At 27.5% G+C, this 24,582-nt stretch overlaps 4 protein-coding genes across 10 annotated transcripts; 2 read left to right on the top strand and 2 right to left on the bottom strand.

The window, feature by feature from the left end:
- Nucleotides 1-789: 789 nt before the first annotated feature.
- LOC112688511 lies at nucleotides 790-4,299 on the top strand. The gene is made up of 5 exons (XM_025561752.1): nucleotides 790-989; nucleotides 3,591-3,715; nucleotides 3,887-4,006; nucleotides 4,114-4,201; nucleotides 4,266-4,299. The coding sequence occupies exons 1-5, from the start codon at nucleotides 977-979 to the stop codon at nucleotides 4,277-4,279; spliced, it is 360 nt and encodes a 119-aa protein (XP_025417537.1). The 5' UTR covers nucleotides 790-976; the 3' UTR covers nucleotides 4,280-4,299.
- On the top strand, nucleotides 4,290-6,936 carry LOC112688510 (sodium channel modifier 1-like). 2 transcript variants are annotated; one of them, XM_025561751.1, is made up of 6 exons: nucleotides 4,364-4,420; nucleotides 4,474-4,633; nucleotides 5,175-5,321; nucleotides 5,389-5,575; nucleotides 5,694-5,768; nucleotides 6,846-6,936. In XM_025561751.1, coding segments are annotated over exons 1-6 (627 nt in total). In that variant the 3' UTR covers nucleotides 6,847-6,936. The 2 variants fall into 2 exon arrangements, with proteins under 2 accessions (XP_025417534.1, XP_025417536.1); XM_025561749.1 differs by lacking the exon at nucleotides 6,846-6,936 and having other exon boundaries at nucleotides 4,290-4,420; nucleotides 5,694-5,772.
- LOC112688509 (slowpoke-binding protein) lies at nucleotides 5,775-13,639 on the bottom strand. Of its 3 annotated transcripts, none has more exons than XM_025561748.1 (13): nucleotides 13,371-13,639; nucleotides 12,670-12,847; nucleotides 10,428-10,501; nucleotides 7,707-7,874; nucleotides 7,341-7,611; nucleotides 7,074-7,255; nucleotides 6,882-6,994; nucleotides 6,731-6,822; nucleotides 6,469-6,594; nucleotides 6,311-6,390; nucleotides 6,166-6,240; nucleotides 6,016-6,097; nucleotides 5,775-5,946 (listed from the first exon to the last, which is right to left on the bottom strand). In XM_025561748.1, exons 2-13 carry the CDS (start codon nucleotides 12,745-12,747, stop codon nucleotides 5,884-5,886), a joined length of 1,404 nt encoding a protein of 467 aa, XP_025417533.1. In that variant the 5' UTR covers nucleotides 12,748-12,847; nucleotides 13,371-13,639; the 3' UTR covers nucleotides 5,775-5,883. The 3 variants fall into 3 exon arrangements, with proteins under 3 accessions (XP_025417533.1, XP_025417531.1, XP_025417532.1); XM_025561746.1 differs by lacking the exon at nucleotides 13,371-13,639 and adding an exon at nucleotides 13,256-13,356; XM_025561747.1 differs by lacking the exons at nucleotides 10,428-10,501; nucleotides 12,670-12,847; nucleotides 13,371-13,639 and adding an exon at nucleotides 7,977-8,632.
- Nucleotides 13,640-21,051: 7,412 nt separating this feature from the next.
- LOC112688626 (probable galactose-1-phosphate uridylyltransferase) lies at nucleotides 21,052-24,544 on the bottom strand. Of its 4 annotated transcripts, none has more exons than XM_025561907.1 (7): nucleotides 24,439-24,542; nucleotides 23,419-23,600; nucleotides 23,148-23,353; nucleotides 22,697-22,925; nucleotides 21,534-21,750; nucleotides 21,345-21,450; nucleotides 21,052-21,221 (listed from the first exon to the last, which is right to left on the bottom strand). In XM_025561907.1, exons 1-7 carry the CDS (start codon nucleotides 24,455-24,457, stop codon nucleotides 21,122-21,124), a joined length of 1,059 nt encoding a protein of 352 aa, XP_025417692.1. In that variant the 5' UTR covers nucleotides 24,458-24,542; the 3' UTR covers nucleotides 21,052-21,121. The 4 variants fall into 4 exon arrangements, with proteins under 4 accessions (XP_025417692.1, XP_025417693.1, XP_025417694.1 ...); XM_025561908.1 differs by having other exon boundaries at nucleotides 23,431-23,600; nucleotides 24,439-24,541; XM_025561909.1 differs by lacking the exon at nucleotides 24,439-24,542 and adding an exon at nucleotides 24,018-24,058.
- Nucleotides 24,545-24,582: the final 38 nt, after the last annotated feature.

The following is a 24,582-nucleotide window of genomic DNA, read 5'->3' as shown; positions in this document are numbered from 1 at the left end:
TTCAATAAAAAGGTTTTTCTTGTTCGTTGTTATTTGAAATTTATGTTATATAATTTAAGTCTCCCTAGAATATTTACTCACGAGCCGCTACTGTTTACAACTCCATCCTTTTGTCCACGGGAGTAAGGTTTTTGAATCTATCAATTACATCTTCAATTTTTATATTATATGCAAGTTCTGATTAATAACTAATAACTTTATTACATTTATTCACACATATCAATTCTATATTATAAGATTAAAACGGGCTTCACTTTATTCATGTAAAATGTAAAAATGTTCGCTATCTTGTATGGTATAGATGTACATTTATTAAAGAAAAAGCCAGAGTCCGCGGAGGGGGCCCACCCGGCCACCCCTGTGCGCACGCCTATGATAGAAATTCTCACCCATGTCTAAATTCTACGAATAGATGAAATACTGTTTTAAATAATTAAATTTTTTAAATAACGGTTTAGCGAGTATTACCAGGTGGCAGTGATTGAACAGCGCGTCGTCACAAAAATGAAAATAAAAACCATAAAATGATTAACCATGCCCAAGAACGGGCAACAACTGATCCGGTTTGAACACGATCAATCCTGCAAGACGTTAAATTCGTACAATCGTTCAGACGGAAATTATTTCCCGTGTTAGTCACCTTTAAAAGATATCTTTTAAGACCGTATACTATTCTGTGATATCAGTTATTTAAAATTTGAGTAGTCATAAAACACAAGGGCTTAATTTTATATTCTCTTTGAATTATTATTTGTCTTATCAGTTATAATAAAGGATTAAATAAAATCGTTATTTATTGTGATTTGTGGGCTATTTATTATTGTGAGCTTAAGAGTGGTGTTATGAAAACAATGCCATGTTTTTTCTTGTTACTTGATACCACTAAATAGAATTTATCAATCCAGTTCTTTGATGTTATAGTTAAGTATATGACGTATTATTTTTTTTTAAAAAAGGAAAGAAAACAAATTTTCTAATGGCTGATGATTGTAAGTATTAACAACTTTATTACCATTGATTACAAATACTAGTATTTATATTGAATGCTATTACCTTTAATAATTTACATATACATATCTGTTATCTGATTATTAATTCCATGGAATGGCATTTCAGACGTCATTCTATATTTTTAATCAGGTTACTATTTAATTATATTTATTAATTTTCAGTATTACCAAAGTATATAATTATTTTGAATATATGACCTCAAAATATTATGATTTACATGGTTTTGCAACTTTTTTGTTACAATTTAATTTTTGTCTTCTCAATCTAAATAATTTACAGACGGTGTTTATTTTATACCTTTAATTTCGTGAGGAGGGAGAATCATAAATTTTCAGAAAGTTATGTGGCATGCGGTATGCCATAGGAGTAAATAGTGAATAAATAAATTTTTTATGGAATTATACATTTTTCTTTGGGAGTCATACCTCCCTGGTAACCTTCCTGAACTAATCTATTAATAACACTGTTTATTGATATCTATATTGATTATTGTAGTATGCCATAAACCATTCCATTTCCTTAAAAATACTCGTTTCTGATTTTCTATCTGCTCTCTATAAAACTTAAAGAAAATTGAATTCATTCTTGATTCACCATTTCTCCCAACTTTGCTTCCTGACTCAAATCAGTCTCTATTCATCTTGAATTATCTTTGGCTTTATCATCTAGACTTCCCATGCTCCACAATATTATCTTTTTCATGTCCTTGCTTTGGAGATAGTATTCTTCCACCTCATTAATTTCTATTGATGGTAAACTGCTAATTATATTTTTAGCCCCTGCTACTGCTATTTCTAGTATTTTTATTTAACATGTTGACCAAAATTACAGCTAATAGCAAATGCCACTTAATGCAGTCAATATTTTATGTAAAAAAACGTTATAATTGCTATAGCAGTTTTATTTGTATAAGTTCATCATTCCATACTAGAAATATGTATAAATAAATCTTAATAGTAAATAGTAGATATCCAAAATACATATTAGTTTAATTATAGATTCGAGATATTGTAAATATAACAATAATGATAACAATAAAATAATCATTTTAATTTTCAATGTAAATTGTTTGCCAATTGCAAATGTTTGCTCGTGAAAATTAAACACTCTGATTTTTCTGGTACGAGCAACAGACTGTTCGCGTTCATCTGCCTATCGATTTGAGCCAAAGTTTTGGTTTGAGTGCTGTTTCAAATGTTATCTTGACTTTATTGTAGTCACTTTTGTGTAAAACAAGAATATAAATATTAAATACTATGCTAAACATTTTTATTTTTTGTTTGTTTTTGTTAGAGATAACCAGGGCTCGGAAGTTCTAGCAAATGCATATTTTTCTTGGTTCATCCTAGAGCATCCAAAGTAAGAAACAAATATGTTTCTCACTGCTCGGATATCATACATAAAATTTAATTTTGCTATTTTTTGCATATTTACCGGTTTTATTGCTATTTTGCTAAATTAGGGTTTATATTGCTATTTTTGGGTATATTTTCACATAATGTAGGAAATAATCAAATTTTGTTGATCATAATTGTATTTACTTGGTTATGTTTTTAAAAATATTTTAATTATTGGAAATAAATAACTTCATCAAATATTATTTTATGTTTTCACTGATGATTTGTTGTATCAATAGTTAGTGAGGTCATTGTTATTCCTTTATTATATCATTGCATTAGATTATCAAACATATTAATAATCTAGGATAATTATCAAGATAAATATATAAATTAATTTAATAATAAGTACATTTTTACAAATATATTTAAATAATTTAACATTTTTGTTAACATTTTATAATTCAATCAGTCCAGACTGTATCTAATGAGCCTAACCATTTGTAAAATTAAATTTTTTTCAAGTTAAATGCATAGTTTTTTGATTTTTCGTGCTATTTATAGCGCATATTTTAGAGTTTTTAAGTGCATATTTAAGAGCTCAAAAGTAATATTTTTAGTGCTACAACTTCCGAGCCCTGGCGATAACATTGGTAGGAATATCATAATAACAATATTAACAAAGTGAGTAATAGTTTAATAATATTTAGCTGGCTGCTATTAGCAGCTACTTTTAATTTTGATTAGTAACCTATTATTGTTAATAGAAAATAGCAGTGCTATTTACTCTGCTACTGCTATTATCATACCACCACTATTTTATTTTTATTTGACCTATCACTAAATTCCTTCTCATTCAGTACATTTCATAATCACTTTTCAAATTTTCTTTCCTTGATACATACCTTCTAAAATAGGGTTCTCTAAATATCTTTTACTTATATCCTATTTTTACACAATCCTTATTTAATTAAAAAAAAAAAAATAAAAAAAATAAAAATTGAATAATTTTAAACACAATTGAACATAAATGTATATATTCTTACTTATTGCAGTACTGTAATATGATAAAAATATTAATAAAAAAAGAAAATCACCTTTTATATATTTTATTACTCAACCAGAAAAGTAATAAATGTTTTAATATTTAGATAATAGTGTATTATATAGTGTATAATATTAATAATATTAAAATTGTTGATTTAAATTAATAGTAACTTATTTTGAATTATAATGTTTTAGTTGATGTATCTCTTACTAACAATTTTGATTTGAATTTGGGTTCATCATTAAGACATTATTGTCGTGCATCTCAAAAACTACAACTGTTGACAAAAAAATCTGTTGAATTAAAATTAAATAATCAGGTAAGATATTCATATAAAATATTGACTTATTTTAATAAAATCTCATGAAAATCAAATTTAGTGAAACCCATTTAACAAAAGTTTGTTTAAATAGTTTTTGTAAGTCTCAAGTTAATTTTCTAATATGTGACCTATTATAGGTAATTTTATATATTCCATGTTAATTTTTAGATACATTTAACCAGCAATGACAATAATGTTGATTTAAGTGTAAAAACCATTTTAGACGAAATGCAAAATGTACGTAGTAAATTAGATACTATTGAACATTCAGTTGATTTTTCCAATAAAGTTAGTAATATCACATATTCATTTTTAAATACATATTTTTTTTAACAATTTATTTATAACCAAATATATATATTAATAGTTAAATTATTTAAAACAAATTTATATAGGTAGAGTTCAATCTTGAAGAAACTGTGAATGAAATTGAGAATATTATTGATATTATATCAAAAAACAAAAACACTATTTTTTCTCACAGTATGTATTAACTTGAATGCATTAATCAACATAAACTAATGGATAATTATTATTTATTTTATAGGAAATCTATTGTAATTTAAAATACATTTAAACTGTAAATACTTAATAAAAAAATATATTGATAGTTTGATTAAGAAAATACGTATAATTTTACTTAAAATGTCATTCAAACGTGTATGTGATGGACCAGGAAATGATTTACTCAAAAGTCTTGAGGTATATATTATTCAATTATATTTTACCAATCATAGAATAATGTTATATTTCAGTCACAAAGGATCAGGCAATTATTAGGCATACAAATACCAGAAGGTGAAGCTAAATTGTTGTCTAATGGAAAATTGACTTGTATGATTTGTATTCAAAGACCAATTTTTGATACTATTAATATGCTTTCAATTCATAGAAAGGGGAAAAAACACTTAAATGGTATGTTTGAAATCTTAATGATATAAAATAAAATAAATTATTATTATAGTTTGTGAAATTAAAGATTTTTTTTTTATTTAAAACTATTAAAGTAGAGTACATCAATAAATTATTGTTTATTATTTCAGTAATGATTTTAGTTTTATATATTATTTAATTTTGATATATTTAGTAGCATATCTAAACTGCATTTAATATAAAAAAGATGAAGATCATTTTTAAAATGTATGAACCAGGTCTTTTCTCAAGATAATCAATTACACTTTTACAATTACACTTTTTTTTAAAAAAAAAAAAACAGACAAACCCATTAGATGTAAAATTTAAATTTTATCTAGAATTGAATTATTTAGTATACCAGCCCTTCTCAGACACATTGACTTTATTCACAGCACAGTTTATTGATTTACTAGTAAATTAAAATATAAAAACTTGCATAAATGAATTGGGAGAACTTTTGATATTTATATACTCAGTTTTTTGTACGCTAAGTATTTATTAAATTAATATTAATTATTTAATATAAATATTTTTTATTTAGAACTCAGTAAATATTTGCAAAGGAAAGAAGAATTAGAGTTGATGAAAATTAAACAACAGCAAAAACAGAACATACAATCATTTGGTGCTATAAAAAATCTTGTTGGTCCTACTGAACGTAAAAAAAAATTAGAATTTCCAGAAAATGGTATTGAACAAAATTTACCAATTAAATAATTACATATTATAAAATTAATATTATTTTTTATAAATAGATATGCCTCAAGAATCTGCAATTGTATCACGTTACATTTCTTCAATGAAAAAAAAACCATCATTACAACAAGTTATAAATCGTGCTAAACAACATTCATATAAACCATTTATATCTCATTTAAATACAACTATTTCACAAAGTAGTCCATTTACCAATCAAGTTTCTACTAGTAGAAAAACAATTGAGTTAGTATAAAAAAAAATGTATTTATTGATACATCTGAAAAAAGTATTTTAAAATAGATAACATTATTAATACATATATATGAACATTATCATTTTGTATTGCTATTAATTTTTGCAGAATCGGTTGGATAAAAAATTCTGATGGATCATGGTCTAAGGATCCACAAGCTGAATTTGATTCTGATGATGACTGGTAAGCATTAAATATGATTGCCTATTAACGATTTTAAATAATAAAAATGTATTGCTTAAGGAACCTAGTAAACAATTGTCAGTCTAAAAATAATAGACGAACTATAGGATTATTATTATCCCAAAAATTGGAAGTCGAGTGACTGTTGGCGGTGATATAATGATAAACCACGATGTTCCTATAAAATAATAATAAAATTGTAATTTTAAAGTATGTAATGATAATATTCTAATGTAATTTTTATTACCATGCAGTCCTTATCACCAACAAAATTTGATTTTCTTTGCATTGCATGAGAATATTTTTGATCATCACAGCTTTTACTTCTCCTGTAATTTATGATTAAATAAATAAATATCAAATATCTCAAAAATTCTAGAATAATTTTTTCATTTACATTGACAGTTTTTTTATTTGTAAATTTTCCTTGGAGGTTGTTTCTGTTATATCAATATCATGATTGTTCGAGATCCTACAATACATTTTAAGTCCAAATTTAGTAAATTAATGGCATTTATTTTATTTTTTATTTAAATATTTACGAGCAACTCTTGCTATTATTTCTGTTTCTCACAGTTTCCAATAACTGTGATGAAGAGACTGTCATTTTGGCCTGTAAAAGCTACAATAAATGTATACAACAACATTTTAAAAATTATTTATTTTTTTCAACCATAAACTTTAAACTTTGTGTACTCACGGGCCAAGATGTCGCACGCATTTCTCTGAGATCAATGTTTCTGAAGAACTCAGTCATTACTAGCAGTTCAATTGCTGGTACTTGACCCATAGGATTTTTAAATACCAAGTCCATTATTTCAACTACCTAATAAACCATAAATGTATATGTTATATTAAGGCTTTCTAAACAATAACACAAAAATTTGTAAAATCAATAGTATAAATATTTGAATAATTGAATTGCTATTTTATTTAATATTTTAAAATTCTATTTTATTTACTTGTGGATAGTGAGCAATATCGCGTAAATTAGTTTCGCTGGGTTCTGGAGTAAGCAATTCATAACCAGCTGCCATTTCAAATAAAACATGACCTAATAAAATACAAAAATTTCAGATTTTTGTGCACATATAGTATAGTGAAATACTATACCAAAACAAATAACATCTATTGCTGAGAAGTCTTCCAATACAAAATTACCACTCATAACAATGGGTTGAATTCTTGATGTGAATCCAAGTAAAAAATTTTCTAAGCCTGTGATTCTTTTGTAAGATAATCAAAACACTTTCAATTATAACTGTACTATATTTTTATGTATAACTTACAACTTTTAAAAAGTACCTGGCTACACCATTTTGTAGAATTACATTTCCAGAATGTAAATTACAGTCATGAGGAAATTTTCTCTTCTTGAGGAATAAAAGTGCTTCAAGGATCTGGCGCCCAAGTCTTTGAATTTGTGACAGTGGTAAACCTTCACTTCGTTGCCCATACTTATCACTCCAATCATCATGCCAACAACTCTACATTTTTTATAATTAATTACATTTTTGACTATTGTAGTTTCATTATAATTAATAAAAGTTTGACAATATAACTTAAAGATACCTTATAGATAAGATCTTTAAGACTTCCTTTACTATTAAAAGGTAAGACTAATGTTATAAATGTAGTTTCTGGATCAGTCGCACCTTCTACAAACTCAACATCTAATATTGGATATATATATGGGTGTTGTAATGTTAAAAAAAGATCTAATATGGTACGCCTTGTATCCGGTGTACATTCAAGAATGCTATTTGGATTCTTTGGCACGAGCGTCAATAAACGTTCTGTCTTGACCGATCCATCACGTACCACAAACCAATGTTTGTCCACCCTAAATTTAAATAACGTTTTCCGATATAGGTATTACATTTTTTAATATAAAAATCCTCGATTTATATTAAATGCAATAAACAGTACATATCTCACCTTGATCCAATGTCGTTCAAGTGTTGTAGGAGAGCGTATCGAGGACAAAACCTTAAGTAATGCTGACATGCATTTTGAGCATGTTGTCGAGCTTTTCGTTCCAGTTCCATCCGTTCTTGTCCAATAGAATCTGGTTCCAGTGCTGTGTATTGATACCGACTACCATTTCTACAGAAAAAAACATTGAATAATTAGACATATTAACATTACTTATATAAATTAAATATATTCAACTATTGAATTTTGGTAGATTCAGAAAATTTCCCTAACTCGTGTTTATAGGTTTTGCAATTTTCGCACAACTTCTCAAAATACTTTGGCGGTTCAGTGTTAGACCACCATGTGAATCGAAATCTAAATGGACACGTGGTTCTCGACCGAACTTTATGATCCGGTCTCCTTAACGCTACACGACCGTTGACTGTATGTACCGGTCGGCTTGGTATTATATCTGGTGACAATGACATGATATTTTCATAATTTTCCGATGACGAATGCCCTGGTAATATGAACACGTTGATTGTAGGCGTAATAGTTAGTAATTGCTACCCATTTGAGGCAGCCATTCGACGTAGATACATAGGCTGCACAAATTGCGTGTTCAGTTTTTGTAAATATTGATGGCTTTGTTATCATTATATTTTATTACAGACGAATAAGTGTTGTGGGAATTAACCATGGTCATTATCCATGTATGCATGAATGATAGCCTATATATATCGCGTGAGTTCCTGGTGAACACCGACCTTGACTTTGGACCACACATGAACTTGTATGAAACACTATATAGTATATACTGTATAATGGAATACCTATACAACTATTGTAATAAATATCTAGAAATAACAACTACGAGATGAGTGACATGCATTATTTATAATTTAATTTATAATTATAATTATTTTTTTTTACAAAACAGGCCGTAGCCTTATAATACCAATATATGCTCTCATTTTATATTCATGAACTACTACATTTAATATAAACATATATTTGACTCATTTAAAAATAACATATACTTATACAGATCGTATATTTTTTATAATTTATTTGCTGATACTTGTATCGATAAATCAATCTAAACGATCTTTCGTCGGAAGTTAAAATTGGAAATAACTTAGAGAACTAATTTTAATTTTATTTTTATAACTTATGATCAGGGGCGCAATTACAATGAAAAAAACTGGGAATACTGAAGCCCTTCTATCTTTTTTATGTTTCTTAATCGTTATAGACACCCGCAACTTGTACTATTCAACAGTTACTAAAATATTTAGTAAATATTTCTAAATATAAATTGTTCACTTTGATTTTATTTTTTTATTGTACGTATAACCCGTCTATATAAACAAATATTTCATTATATGCAGGGCCGTCCCGAAGGGGATCTTGAGGGGGTGTCACCCCCCACGAAAACAACAGTCGGCAGTTGGACTTGTTTCATTATTGCCTAGAAGGACCTGATTTTACTGACGGAAAACAAATATTACATATTTCGTAACACAATGTGTACACGAATAAAATTGATATAACTACTTATTATACAATATAAAATATTATTATATATAAATATATAATTAAATTATCAATTGTAAGAACGTGCGACACTGACACATGTATGGTGTACATGTTAAAAAGTAAAAATACGACTGCATATTGTTAATTATACTATATACATCGAGTAAAAAAAATTGTAGTAGGCATTTTTCACATTATTCATCCCCCCCCCTCTTGATTTTTATCTTCGGGACGGCCCTGATTATATGATCAGTTTTAAATTCTGAGTGAAGCGAAGGATCTTAATGGTTTTACAATAATGTTTATTTTTTATTTTCATTTTTTTCTGTAAACACTTATAGATAGAAATTTGTCCAAAAGTTTCATCTTAATCCGAACCTCAATAATTTATTCTGGCATGAGTACAGTAAAACAGTAAAATTACGTTATAAACGTAACATTCATTTTACAGATTTTTGTTACTTAATCATAACTCCAAAAATAATGTGGCTAAAAACTTTTCCTAAAACAAAGACTTTTTTTTATATATATTTGACAAAATTAAAAAAAAAACGGTTTAAATATAGAACTTTAAAAAATACCTCATTTTTTGAAAGATTTTATGTAATCACATTTTTATTTTATCTTATTCAATAAAATTGATGTTGGGATTTTATTTTATAATGAAGCTTTCATAGGGTTCAAGAGCTAAACTTCGGCTTAATATGAAGCGACCCCATTCTATATTATCAAAAGATGTAAGGCCAAGGCCCGACTTCAATATAGGACGCCATTGAACCTACTAGAGAACTCAGCTAATTATTAAACCTAAATGATACATTTTTCAAGATTCTTAAAATATTTTACTTAATATATATAGTAATGATCTTCACACCATAAAATTTTTTATTTTTAAAAATATTCTATAAGTACAATTACAAATATTATTAATATATTAGAAAATACAATTATTGTATGTACCAATCGTTTTTATCATTTAATCTCTAATGCGAAAATAAAAAATTACATCTAAATATATTAAAAATTACTATATTAATTTATATGTATTGAATTAATTATTAAAAAAGGGTGGAAGTGTATTACTAATTACTCCATTTTTCATGCAAAAATTAAAGTAACTTCTCTAAACCATTTTATGATTTATGCCGGCAACAGAAATCTAATATAGCCCTGTTTTATAATAATGTATGTTATTATACTTACGAGCAAGCTTTTCTTATCCAATAAGCTAGAAAACCCAGAAGGCCAAATCCACTAACTAGTGCCACAGTCATTACCTGAAATAATTAAACATTATGTTAAAATTAATGTAAATTACTAATATCAATTTAACACATAATTAATATAAATGTTCTCATGAGCGTTACTAAAGTCGAAATTTTGAGGTAGTAAAGTTAAATTTTAGAAAGTGAAAAAATAATGTTTTATAGGTTTAATATGACAACTGGCTTACTCTTCCTAAATCTTAATATGACGTATAGTGTATAAATACATTGTCTTATGGTCTGTATTGGACGTACCCAAAGCTCGACTTGAGGGGGGATGGAGTACACCAACTAATTTTCAAAAATGTTAGCGTCCCCCTCCTATTTTTACGTTATTATTATAACATTTAACAAGTTTTGGGGATGCTCTTTTTTTTAATGTGAATAGAGTCCCCCTTCTTTAATTTTGCCAAGTCGAGCACTGTATTTACCACAAAATAAAATTATTTTGGATACAATCACAATAATAGAAAATCTTTGTTCGTTTATACTTGAATAATAAAAATCGAATATATTTTTAAAATCTATGACTTTTTTTGGAGTAACAAAAAGATATCCTTGCTACCCCACAAAAAATTCTGAGGTAGCAAATATACCCTTTGATACCCCTTAGTGACGCTTATGAATGTTCTAGTATGCATTAATTGATAAAAATTAAAATTATACATCGCAAATATAATATACATCAAACATTTGGGATACCGTATAAAATTCAATATGTATACTTAAATGTTATGAGGAAAGCCGATGGATTAGATATTTAAATAAGAAAAATTTATATTTTTATCGTCATACCTCTATAGCTCTATCTACATACTTGTGCGTGTCGTATAATAGTCTATATTATAATATGAATTTTTTGTTAACAATATAAATTTTTTTATAAATACGGTATGGGCTTGGGGGGGGCTTTAGTAGTCACCCCTGACTCATTCTACCTACGTTGTTATATTTATATATACACATCAGTGTTGTAATTTTACTACGTATTACAATACCTTAAATATGCATGACTAAATATGAAAAAGGTAAAAAAAAGTATAATGTTTATAAGCTTGTTGTACAATTTAACAATTAAATTCGTCAAATATTTTAAAATTGCTTTATTTTAATGTTTAATATTACCTACACCATAAGAACAACACTTATTTATTGTAATGTTATCAAACTATAGTTTTTAAAATAAAAGATTACACCTATTTATGAAAATTATCGTGTTGCTATTCTGTTTAAAGTATTGAATATTATAGTAATATTCATAAATATTCATGAAATTTATTGTTAAAATTTTTGAAAATTTTGAGCAGGAGTGTACTCAGAAATTTTTTATGGGGGAGGAGTTCCAAATTTATTTTATCAGATAACGGGAAATTCAAATACACTATATACTATTATTATACTATTTACTATTAAATTGTCGAGTATATAGAAATTTCAATAGGAGATCCTGACTCAAATCCCAAGGGGGGGGGGCAGGCGCGTATACAAAAAAATATTTTGGGAAGGGTTTTAGGTTGTACATTTTCATAATAATATAATCTATATACCAATTTTACTATATAAAAACGTATTTAATCATTTTCCTGAATTTCAGGAGGGGTTTGAAACCCTAAAATCTCCCCTTGTGTACGTGCCTGGGAAGGCCCTTGGGTATGCCCTTGATTCTGAGAGAACTTTACTAATTATGCAATATGTCCCGATGAAGTAACCGGTCGACCTCATATAAAAGTATACTAAAAATTAGGAAGAAATAACTATTTTATTTTTTAAGCTATGGGAAATTTAACAAAACTTTTGTTTTCAACAAAACCAAACCTACCACAAATTTTTTATGTATTATTAAAACTTTCAACATTCCAACATAATTTTATTTTAAAGTTATTAAATTGTGTTATCACCAACAGATACAATGAAACCAGAAATATGCAAATTATTTTTATAAAATTGAAAAATGTAAATATATCATATAGGTATCAAATGAATCAAGACAGACATTCGTAAAGTTGGGGAGGGAGCTATGAGGAGTTTTCTCTCCCAAAATGTTTAACAGTCTTTCTAAAATTAATTAATTATATTTCTAGACGAAAAATTTCTAATATCGGAATATGTGTATTCCTTACTTCTAAAGTATTTTATACTTATTTACACGTTTATATGTATATATAATATATATATCTTACTGTGTAGTACGATACAACCAAATCGACTCCTACTGGCTGGTCGATTCTCCTTCCGGGCAAAGCTACTTGGACCGTCATATTATTGTACTTGCGGCGTGTTCGCCTGCCGCTCTCAAAACGTTCCTTCGGCTGCGGTGATTGTATTTTGTTTGATTCCGGTGTTATAACCCACCATTGCCTGCACAGTTTAAAATAAATATTTATAAGTTGTTATTATTATTATTATGATTTACGAACATTATAATAAATACTAAACATATTTATTGTATTCATACATATATTTAAATAAATGTAATATATTTTGTTAAAGCTCAACTTATGATAGATGCCTTACTGCCTACACATATGTAGTAGAAATGTGCATAAAAAAAGTGGCACATATTTGTCGCCAAGAAAGATATGAAAGAAATATTCCCCTTAACCTTTCTTGATTCTAGGGCTATTCGTCATATATTTAAAATTATAGTTTAAATTGTTTTTATCAAAAGATTTAATTTATAAAAACGTGTACGGTGCATATATATATTATCTATCTTAATAAGTATAAATTAATCATGAGCTCACTTATTTATATTATATTAAATACCTAAGTAAAATTTGTTTTTCATTAATATTTCTTTTTCTCGTAAAATAAACACATGAATATGATGCATTTATTATGCCACTATATCGACACATATTAAAACCGCGCACACACTCACCTTTTATCGATTCCATGTATATTATATGTGATGTGCGCGAGCTTGCACTATGCAATAAACGTGTACCTAAATATTGTTATGACTACTATGAGCGATATCGTGCCTGTACAGGTCTATCATTCGAAATCAATACTAGTAACATGTAAATCGCAGTAATGTTACAGTTTTACGTTTACCGATTTTCGTAAGAAAACTGACTTTTATAAAATAATAATAAGAACGCGAACAATTCTGGCGTTAAATACATATATTGAACGCGGCTAACAAGCTGCAATCACAGGTCGGAAGGGCGCAAGTCCAGATAGGACGCGAGTGCGCCAGTGCGATGTCCTAAATAAACGCGGGGTTACACCTGCATCGACTCGCATCCGTTCAAAATTACAAGTGTTTCGTGAGGAGGGGTGAATAGGTAGCTTGAAAACAAAAATTACTTTTTGATTTACTGTTTAGTCTTTTTTGTACCTACCTTTTATCAATTAAATACAAGTATTAATTCTGGTTAATTTCTATCGAAAATGAAATTTATTGCATACATTGAATGATACAATAATTATGAGAACCAAAATCTTTAAAATATGTACATAAAAATCAAAAACACTAAACATATAGTAAAAAATACAAAATTTTAAAGATTAAAAAAAAATTAAATAAAAAGACGTTAAAAATATACTTTTAACGGTATTCATTAATTACGCTGGTATAAAAAGGTATATTAAAAAGGTATACAACTATTGCGCCGGTATAAAAAGAGTATATTTAAAAGGTATACATATATTGCGCTGGTATAACAATTATACAGTACAAGTAAAAATCATAATGACTAAGACAAAAATTAAAATTAAAATCAAATTTGTCATTCTACATATTTGGTATTAACACTAAAAGTATATTATATGTATATATTTACACTAATCCTAAAAATTTTGAAAATTTTTTAGGTCTTATTAGTTATTAAATTAGTTATATCTATTTTACTATTTATTTCAGTGCATATTTTAACTAATAAACTGGGCGACAGGTAAATATTTTTTGTTGCCTAGAAAACGATATATTTAATTACTGGGCGACAACGTTATCGTGTTAAAAATTAAGAGGTTTATAATAATTTTAAAATTGTATTTATTATTGTTTTCATTATACTTGATTTTGTAACTTATTTATCGTTTTATTTGATGGTTTGATGTTGAAACATAACGTTCTCGTGTTCACATTTACATTTTGTAAACGACACATGAACGTCAATTGCTTTTTCAGGTTGAACGTAAACATGAACAATGTTTATATTTTTAATGAATTTCAACGATTTTTGGGATGTTCAAATTTATTTCATCATCATAATCATATGGCTTTTGAAAAACTGAATGAATAATATAATAATCGAAAAAATTAACATGAACGTGAACGAGTTCTTTTTTTTATGAACGTGAACGTGTGCGAGTTAAATTTTTAACTGAACGTTCCGAACACTGTTTAAATTTACATTAAAAGTTTAGATCATATCAATGGCGTAACCAGAACTTTTAATGCCCGTGGAAAAATAATCCAATCGGGCCCTTAGTTTTATAAATTTGGAAGAAAAAGATATGAGGAATAGCCTACATAAACTAACCACCTATAAAATTCTACCCTTTAAGGTTACAAACAATAAAAAACTTGTTTAGTTTAATATTATTTTTATAGTAAAATTTTATTAAACATTTTTTGGTTTAAAAAATATATACGAAGCAATACAAAATTTAAATATTCAAAATTTCTTCTTTCTTGCTTTTGCTTCGGCAAACATATCAATTCAATCTTGAAAGTCCACTTCTCGGGCTGTTTCTTGTTCGAATGAAATTAACGCCAGGTCGCTTAAACGATCTTGCATCATTGTACTACTTAAATATCCTTTAATAATTTTTAGTTTCGAAAATGACTGTTTCGCGCTTGTAGACGTAACAGGAATTGTAAAAAATAATAAAAGAGCAGTACATACTTCTGAAAAACTGGCTGTTAAAGAATGATTTTTTACCATTAAAAGTTGAGCAAGATCTCTAGTTGAATTAAGTTGAATTATTTGATTTTTAAGAGTTGATCTTACAGCTAAAATTTCACTAGTAAATGTTTTTGATATGTCTTTATCATATTTGTATACCAACTTTGTAGCTTCATTTAAAAGCTCTAAATCTGTTGCTGATGTAAGAAAATATTGTTGTAAACATGTAAAATTTAGCATTAATTCATGAAAACTTAAAAAACGTTTACTCATTTGATTTATTAATATATCCAACGTTCTATTAAAAAGTTACACGAAATAAGCTTTCTTGATAAGTTAAATGCATATTAGTACATAGTTCATCGAAATATCTTTTTACAACTTTACGACGTCTGTTTTGAAACTCTGTAGATATAGACCAACTTTTAGCAACTATATTTGCTTCTTCCAAGAGATCATTAAAATTTCATCTATATTCTTTTAATTGTTCATAACAGTTTTTTAATAAATTGGATGCATTATCTAAATCAACTGACTTTGACTGGAGAATTTTAGAAGTTAGGTTTATAATTTGTAAAATTTTACATTGAAAAACTCAAGTGCAAATAAAATTATAATTTTCAATTTGTTTTTTAATCCCTTCAGCTTCATTTCGCTCATCTATCTTAGAGCTGCAAAGTATAACTTTTGTTAAAGCTTTTTGAATTTCAACAAATCTAATTTTAAGCGCAAAAACTGTTTCTTAACGAACAGCCCAAACGACACGTCATTGACTAATAACAAAATAAAATATAAATTAAAAGAACATCGAGTAACAACGACTAAAGCTATGGTTTCCTAGAAAAGCGGTGCCGTTATCTAGCGGCCGTAATATAGCGTTGGGTGACGTCACTCATACGTTTTCTATAAATAACATCGGAGTAGGTTTCCTAGAGTACGTTGAGTGTCACCGTAACGTCAAATAGCGGTGCTGTCAGTTGTATGACGGCCGTCATAGCGGTGATATACAGTTGTTCAACGTTTTTTCGCGTGTAGCGGTGAACATTTATTTAATAAAATGAGTGGAAACGCGACTTGGACGAGCGAAAATGATGAACTATTAATTGATTTTGTAAAAGATAATGAAGCTTTATACAATATAAAATATAAAGAGTATAGACAAGCCCAGATGACACATTAAAATTTTAAATGCACCCTTAGTATCACGATATTTGAACATTACACTTTCCTCCGAACTATTTTTTCATTTTCTGATGACTCTTTATCTTTCAAACATACGAATAAAGCTATGTCCAGATCGTCCATTTTCCACCCGTGCACGACCTACCGCTCGAGTAAGTACTGATTACAATTGAATGCGGTCGCACCAGTTTCTAGGAAACCACAGTTTGGTCACCGTAAAGACGGCCGTTAGGCCGAGCGCCCACCAAAGTAACGTGACATGTGGCGTGGCAAGTGAAGTAGCAAGTAGCATGCATCTAGCATGCTATTTTGTATCAAAACAATGTAATTAATAGATTTAACGCCAAATAAAGTGATACGACTGTGATATGACAAACTACATGTTACTTCGGTGTCATTCAAATGCAGCATGTTCCATTTTTTGCCACGTGTTACGTGTTTTTACCGACTAGAGTGACAAGTGTTTTGAAAAATATTGTTATTTTAATTATTTTATTAATTTTCTAACTTTTCTTTTCATAATTTTCTAAATTAAAAATGAAAGACGATCCAGATTTTAACATACATTTTGTTGGTGTAATTAACATTGTTATTAACATTGATTAAATTTACTAAAGCCAAAAAACTTTCGTCATCCGATGAAGAAGAAGACATATTGACAACTGGTGTTACTAGTTTCTAGATACATAGGTAGGCGTTGTGTCACACCATTCGTCATTTTGTTGTTACGTGTTTGCTATATCACTTGCCACGCCACACGTCACGTTACTTTGGTGGGCGCTCGGCCTTAGGTTTAACCGTAAAATGGCGGCCGCTAGATAACGGCACCGCTTTTCTAGGAAACCATAGCTTAAACGACGGTCACTTTTTCCTAGAATAGTTCTAATCTAATCTAGTATCTAAATATAAAATATAAATGTTATGTTCGGTTTCAAAGACAAGTGATTGCGATACGCTTCATTGTTGTTTCTATTCTACAAATAACAATATCATTAAATGTATAGTAATATTAATATCGACAATGTCGACGGACTGGTAAATAAAATAGTCTATAAATATAATCGTGATCAGTTATTAAATTTATTTTATTTTACAAGAATATACATATATTTTTAAACAGAATCGTATTTATAAATTTCACTACAATGGTGATTTGTTTTTGAATATACTATTTTTTTCTTGAAGGACCCTCTAGAGTCGTGGGCCCGTCATGCCATCCTATCTTTACGCCACTGGATCATATTATTAGAATTTCCTTAAAATATTCATTGATTTATTTTTTTTTCATAAATGTAGAGTTTGGTCTATTTGTGATAGCTAAGAGAACACGTATTATGATTGTTGTGTTACATTATTTTTAAGACTTTATAAAAAACAAAAATATTTGGACGGGGTGAATAAAAATATTTCCCAAACGCTGAGTGAAATGCCTCACAGGCATTTGTTGTTCTTTCGCCTGATATGTTATACGATGACCAAAGATACGGGGGAAAAGTTGCATTTTCATCAATAGATGTATCAATGAGGTAATCACAAAATGTATTAACTGGATTATCGATCGGCGCAATAGGTGTATATCTATAAATTATACCCTTTTTCAATGGTTTATTAAAAGTTATACAGGGGTATACGGCGTATACCCAATACGCTATTTTTATCCATGGCGTATAGCTTACGAGAAATTGATGATACGCGGGTATACGGCCGTATCTAGCGTATAGCTTGACCAGTGGTGGTACGTCAGGGGAAACTTTGAGGTGGCGTATCCCCAATAATTATAACATTGGAATAAAAAAAAATTTTAAATTATTTTCAAATATTTTTGTAATCTATGTGTAAATAATATACTGTTGTCAACTATATTTATTATTTATTATATATATATATATATATGTATGTGTGTATTATATAATGTCCATCGTGGTGTATTCAACACACTATTGTATTTTATTGTATTGAATACGTATGATTCAATGAAAATACATTCTGAGCTATTTTCGAATTTAGCGATAGCGACGGACGACGGCATCGAAAAACGATTGTGACGGTCTCCATTCTAATAGATAAGAGGTAAATAAAAGTTCGTGGGGAATCGTTAGCGATAATAGTTACTGTACGGAGTCCGAGAGACTACTATTCTTTTCAAAAGAAAATATACAGCTCTCGCGCATGAAGACTGATGGCTGTCAACCGTCCCGAAGCCAATTTCTCCCACTTTCATTGAAACGAGACATCGATCGCGCACGACGGTCGCCGATCAAAGTTTGCCGACGAGCATACACCTAATTCCAATAATTTCTTTACAATTAATAGATATCTGACAGGCGCGGTGGTGTAGCATGTACAGTTATATAGGAATCAGTACGTAATATTTATAAATTAATTTTTATTGATATAACTATTATTTTGTATCGACTGGTGGGGGATGCGCGCCGTCGAACCAAAACCAGTCGCGCAAGCGGTGTTTTCTTTTGAATAGAAGTATATATAGTATATATATAAGTATATAAGTATATATATATATATATATAGTCTGTGTTTTTTTTTTTTTTTGATTTGCCTTTGTACATTAGATCTTGTAGCGTTTTTGATTTAATATTGAAATAATGGAATCAAAACATTGTACATTAGATAAATTTACGTATGATGAAAAATGTTAATTAAAAAACAAAAAGCTGACTCCATATTTATTGATTGAATATAAAGACGGAAAATTTACCCAGAAAAGTAAGTGTTCGGCGCCACTGATAGTTACTACACGAAATAATGCGTATACCCATGATTTATTATCACTGCCCTTTTTATACCGGCGCAATAAAAGCATACCTTTATTCCATTCCATAATTTTTCTTTTTTTACCTACGATTTTCGGCGCAATTGATATAAAGCCACTTTTAAGAATATTCTATCCCAATAATGTTATTAAACTAAAATAATTGTCAACGATAATAAGGGTGAATGATTCATAGGATAAATTACTTATTACATGGCATCATTTTTGAGAAACATTAAAATATCAAATAATATATTCATCGAAATATTTATTTTCTAATTGCATAGACGAGGGAACCGTATTCGATTAAATGTAGGAAAAGTATATTGTGTATGATGTACAATTTTAATTTTTAAAAACAATTATGGCTACACGTACATTAGGGTCCCTTTCAATCTTTAATTTTTGTACTGAATATTGTATAATATTTAAACAGGTTTAATTTTTACTCCGTAAAATATGTTATAACTAGGGTTCGGAAGTTATAAAAGTTGCATATAGTTCTTTATGCTCTCGATTTATAGCAAACCAAGCTAGAAATCTGAGCTATACAATCTTGTTTTATTGTATATCTTATTTTCCATAATTATAGTAAATCTAAATAATCTAAAAGGACTGTCGTTGTGAAATGCATTAGTTGTATCACGACCAATTACCATTAGATACGTTCCTTATTTTAAATTTATGAAAAAAATTGTTTTACCACTGGTTACTATGTATATTGCTAATGTATATTAATTTTTTATACATGACTACTATTTTAATAAGTACTTTACACTTGTATCTTGAGATCACAAACAATTTTGGTCAGGAACAGCTAAAAATAATATCTTTCACAGTCTGTGTTAATTTTTTTTTTCAAATACTTTAATACAGCGGTTCCCAATTTTTTTTCCGTGGTGCCTTTTTTGGACTCAATTTAGCCACGGTACCCTGGCTGTGAGTTAAAGATAGAACAAAAAAAAATATAAATTCCGTTTTAAATTATGCATTTTTAAACTTAAAAAATAGATAAGTTAAAATTATTGTTATTATGATTATAATTATTATACAAAAATATTATAAGGTTAAAATGAGAATATCCGATTATACAATAGAAAATATTACATTTTTTTTTTAAAAGTTTTTACGAAAACAATAAGGAAAAACAATTTTATACATTTTTAACTATTTTTTATGAGTCGTAGACTGCAGTGCCCTTAGAAGGTGGTCGTGGTGTCCCTAGGGCACCACGGTGCACAGTTTGGGAACCACTGCTTTAATAGATCAAAAAAATATTATATGTCAGTATTATTATAGACCAACATGTTCAAATTTCAGTGATTTGTATTTACATACAGCTAGAATGTGAAATAAAATATTGCAATATAGAACATACGATTGCAGAAATTAGACATGTGGATAAATGTGTATATGTAACATTTATATACATCAGTATATCACTATATCTTTTTATGCAAGTTCTAAAATGATTACAAAATAGATACTTACAGATACATTTTGTTACTAATATATTTTTGCTATAAGATGATATAAGTCAAAATTGAATAGTTATTCACTAAAATTTTAAATTCTTTCATTTATTATTATGTAAAATCTTCAAGAGACATAGATAAATTTATAAAATAACAATAAGCAAGTAGATAAAAATATTGCCAATATAATAAAATCATAAATTTTTAATATTAGTTATAACTATTAATTGTTAAATCACAAGTTGTATGATCATTATTTGATTATTAATATTCTCATTGTTATTTATAAATAAATATAATATTTTTTCTCTATAGTTAAAATTTCATTTTAGTGCTATATGTATATTTAACTTGATTGCAAATAGTGAACATCAGGTTGAGATCTTAATTTTTCTGCAGCTTGTTCAGCCGTTAAATCTCTTTGACACTGAGCTAACAGTTCAAATCTAAACATATCATCCAATATTGAAATATTTAAAAAATGTATGTATATATATTTAATATTAGTTATCAATTAACACCAGTTATAAATACTTATTTATATTCATTATTAATGTTACTAAAATTACCCAGCTATAAATTTTTTTATAGTTGCTGAACGTAGTAATGGGGGCAAATAAATTCCATGGAATACCCAGTGGTCACTATCGTCATACATTTGCCCAGTGGGTGCACCTAATTATTGATATAATAGATAATCTATTATATTAAAATAATATATTTATTAATATTATTTTTGAATTATATTGAAAACTTACCATGCCAACCCATCGAATATGGGAATGACGTTTTGAACATGTTATCATATTTAATTACTAATAATTTCATTACTGATGCCAAAGTGGTTTTTTCGTTTTCTGAAATTTCGTTCATTCTTTTAATGTGCCTCTTAGGCAATACCATTGTTTCATATGGCCATATTGCCCAAAATGGTACCAAAACAACCCAGTGGATATTTTCTGTAACAATTCTAACCTATATAAAATAATATAGTTAAATTTATATATAGATATACACGTGATATTTCTTAAAATCATGATTCTAAACTTAAATTATTTACGATTTAAGATAAATTTATCTTATAAGTATAGCAAATACAAGCTATACTTATGAATGAATTTAAAAAATATATATATACTCCTACTATACCATAAAAATGTGAATAAAAGCTAAAATCTAAATTATTTAATTCATGTTTTAATAATTCTTAAGATATTAGCATTGTAAAATAAAATGATTCTTCATTCATTGAAAAACAAATTTATAATGGATTTTGTCTGGGGGACAGAATATTATTTACAGAAAAAAAATGTATTCTTCCTTAATCAATTACTTCATTATGATAAATTTGTTAAGCAACTAATTGTGAGTAAAAATTGAAACAAATATAAAAAAATAGTTAACTATATTCATAGCACAATTTAATATATATAATTTTATACATTTAATATATATGTATATCTTAAATCGTGATTTATAGTATGACTGTAATCAGTGGTGTATCCAGGATTCATTTAACGGAGGTGTTTTAAAATTTAATAGACTTATAGTAAGTGGGGGTTCTGCCCCCCCTACTCCTTACATTTATAAATACCATGTATTTATATAAATTATTATATTAATAAAAATGATTATATTTATATATACCTACGTTTAGTTAATTTATACTGTAATTAAGTTTGCAATTTGGTGAAATACCATAAAATACGGTCGATGAGGAGTGTTCAAAAACCCATATCATCCCCCCCCCTAAATATGTCCCTAAATGTAATCAGTTATATTGAGCAAATATATATTAGTTTCAGAAATCAATAAATAATAGTATAATTTTGACCAAAATTTTATAATATAGGTTCATAAATAATAGGAAGTATATCTGTCAAATATTAATTTATATAACTATAATCTTAGTATTATATACTTTGGCTTTTAATTCACGTTTAACATAATCCATAAGCATTGGTCTATTATACTTCTCCAGATATTCTCTCTGTTTAATATCCTTAATTCGAGGTTCATTTGGTAAAAATGAACAGGCCCAAATTTGACAATGAGGGTGGTGATTAGAACAACCCATCATAGACCCTTTGTTTTCAAATATTTGAACCCAAACATAAGTTTTTCCTAATTCTTCTAATTGTTCTATCCATCTAAAAAAAAAAAAAAAAACATTTTAAATATTATTTTAGAGTGTAGAAACGTATTGTTAAGTTGAAGAAGGTCGATATTTAAATTATTTAACAGCTCCAATTTAGTAGTTGTATTCTAACTGAATAACATACTTTAACTCAAACTTTTCCCATTCTCTTTTTAAGATTTGAGATTTTACAGTAACTAAAACTACTATTGAGTGGCAATATTAAAATGTATACCTTGTAATTATATTTACTATATCATTTATAGACATAAGAGCAATGGTAATATTTGACTTAGGGTGAAAACACATAACACGGCACGTGCCTTGAACTCCTTCAAAGCGAAAAAGAGGATCATCACTTTGTGGAGGTGATGGCGTATCCTCCAACAGGGCTGGAAAATCATTTGTAAATACATATGTAGACTTGTACTCTGGAGTCAACTAAGAGTATAAAAAATAAATTCTAGAATTAAAAATGATATTCACCACATTACATATTACATTACATTATTACATACTATACCGTTACTTCTTATTACACCAGGACACAGGGGGTTGGTAGGATCGAACTCTAGACCCATATTACTGGACTCATATTCATTTTGCCCATCCCAGGGTCTTTTCATTCTATGAGGAGATACTAAAATCCATTCTCCTTTTAAGGGATTGTACCTTGTATGAGGATGTTCTATGTTAGAAAAATAATAATTTCAAAATAAATATAAAAACTAATAAATCAATTTGAAAATAAATATACTAGGCAAGAACTAAATAAGAATAAATATGAATTATTTTAATTTTCAACACATTATTATAAAATGTAATACAGTTATGCCAATATTTTAACATAGATGATATATATTTAAATCTATCAATACATATTGTTAAGAATCAATCGTAAAAAAAAAAATTTACATCCGGGACCAATTTTTATGTATGAGTTAGCTACTAAGTATGCTATAAAAGGTTAACAATATAAGTGTAATAATTAGCTCTTATTGGTATCTTAATCAAAATTTCATAATTACAAATATACAGATAATTTATTTATCTAATATATTAATATCTCTAATCAATTTTTTATATATATAATATGAATACTCACTTTATATACAGCAAGTTTTTTTTTCAATTTCATAAAAACGAATATTTTATTAAGATTATAATAAAATAGTATTTATCTTTAAATACTCATTTAATGTAGTATAATAATTACGACGTAATATAAACAAGAAAATGAATAAACAGAATTTTATTTATTTATGTATCAACAATATTATCAAAACAAAAACAATTTTACAATAATTTTTTTTTCACTTAGTATATATGAGTTATGTACAATTGATATTGAGAATTTTATACCGTATGGTTTACAGATGTTTATATATATAAAAGTTGACAAATTTTAGGATATTAGCTTCAATCAATTGAGAAATAATATCATACTAGTATATTTTCATTGCAAATTTTAATAATAATAAAGCTTAATAAATACAATTATTTCCTATGTTAGATAAGATAATTACCAGATGCGTTGAATTCCATCACAATTTTTTAATTTAATTTTTCAGTAAAAAGTAACAAATAAAATAAATAATTTTTTCTAATTCAATTACAATTTTATTTAAATTAATCATGCAAAGTGCAATTTAAACTTATGGAGTTAATAC

Source organism: Sipha flava, unplaced genomic scaffold (assembly GCF_003268045.1).
Source record: "Sipha flava isolate LNK unplaced genomic scaffold, YSA_version1 39_pilon_pilon, whole genome shotgun sequence".
Classification (NCBI taxonomy): Eukaryota; Metazoa; Arthropoda; class Insecta; order Hemiptera; family Aphididae; genus Sipha; species Sipha flava.
Note: the sequence above shows the minus strand (reverse complement) of the source record. Positions and strands in the feature narration are given on the sequence as shown.

Excerpts from the sequence above, each read along its gene's own strand:
- LOC112688626 (XM_025561907.1), bottom strand. Across the intron at positions 23,354-23,418 it reads ACGGTATAGTATGTAATAAT|TTGACTCCAGAGTACAAGTC; the intron begins GTAATGTAATAT and ends TTATACTCTTAG. Across the intron at positions 21,451-21,533 it reads ATATTCGATGGGTTGGCATG|GTGCACCCACTGGGCAAATG; the intron begins GTAAGTTTTCAA and ends ATCAATAATTAG.
- LOC112688509 (XM_025561746.1), bottom strand. The coding sequence starts at position 13,347 with ATGTGTCGATATAGTGGCATAATAAATGCATCATATTCATGTGTTTAT. Across the intron at positions 7,875-10,427 it reads TGGATAAGAAAAGCTTGCTC|AAATGGTAGTCGGTATCAAT; the intron begins GTAAGTATAATA and ends TTTTTTCTGTAG. Across the intron at positions 6,595-6,730 it reads ATATTGCTCACTATCCACAA|GTAGTTGAAATAATGGACTT; the intron begins GTAAATAAAATA and ends ATGGTTTATTAG.
- LOC112688511 (XM_025561752.1), top strand. Across the intron at positions 3,716-3,886 it reads AATTAAAATTAAATAATCAG|ATACATTTAACCAGCAATGA; the intron begins GTAAGATATTCA and ends GTTAATTTTTAG. Across the intron at positions 4,007-4,113 it reads CAGTTGATTTTTCCAATAAA|GTAGAGTTCAATCTTGAAGA; the intron begins GTTAGTAATATC and ends AAATTTATATAG.
- LOC112688510 (XM_025561749.1), top strand. The coding sequence starts at position 4,364 with ATGTCATTCAAACGTGTATGTGATGGACCAGGAAATGATTTACTCAAA. Across the intron at positions 4,421-4,473 it reads ATTTACTCAAAAGTCTTGAG|TCACAAAGGATCAGGCAATT; the intron begins GTATATATTATT and ends GTTATATTTCAG. Across the intron at positions 4,634-5,174 it reads GGGGAAAAAACACTTAAATG|AACTCAGTAAATATTTGCAA; the intron begins GTATGTTTGAAA and ends TTTTTTATTTAG.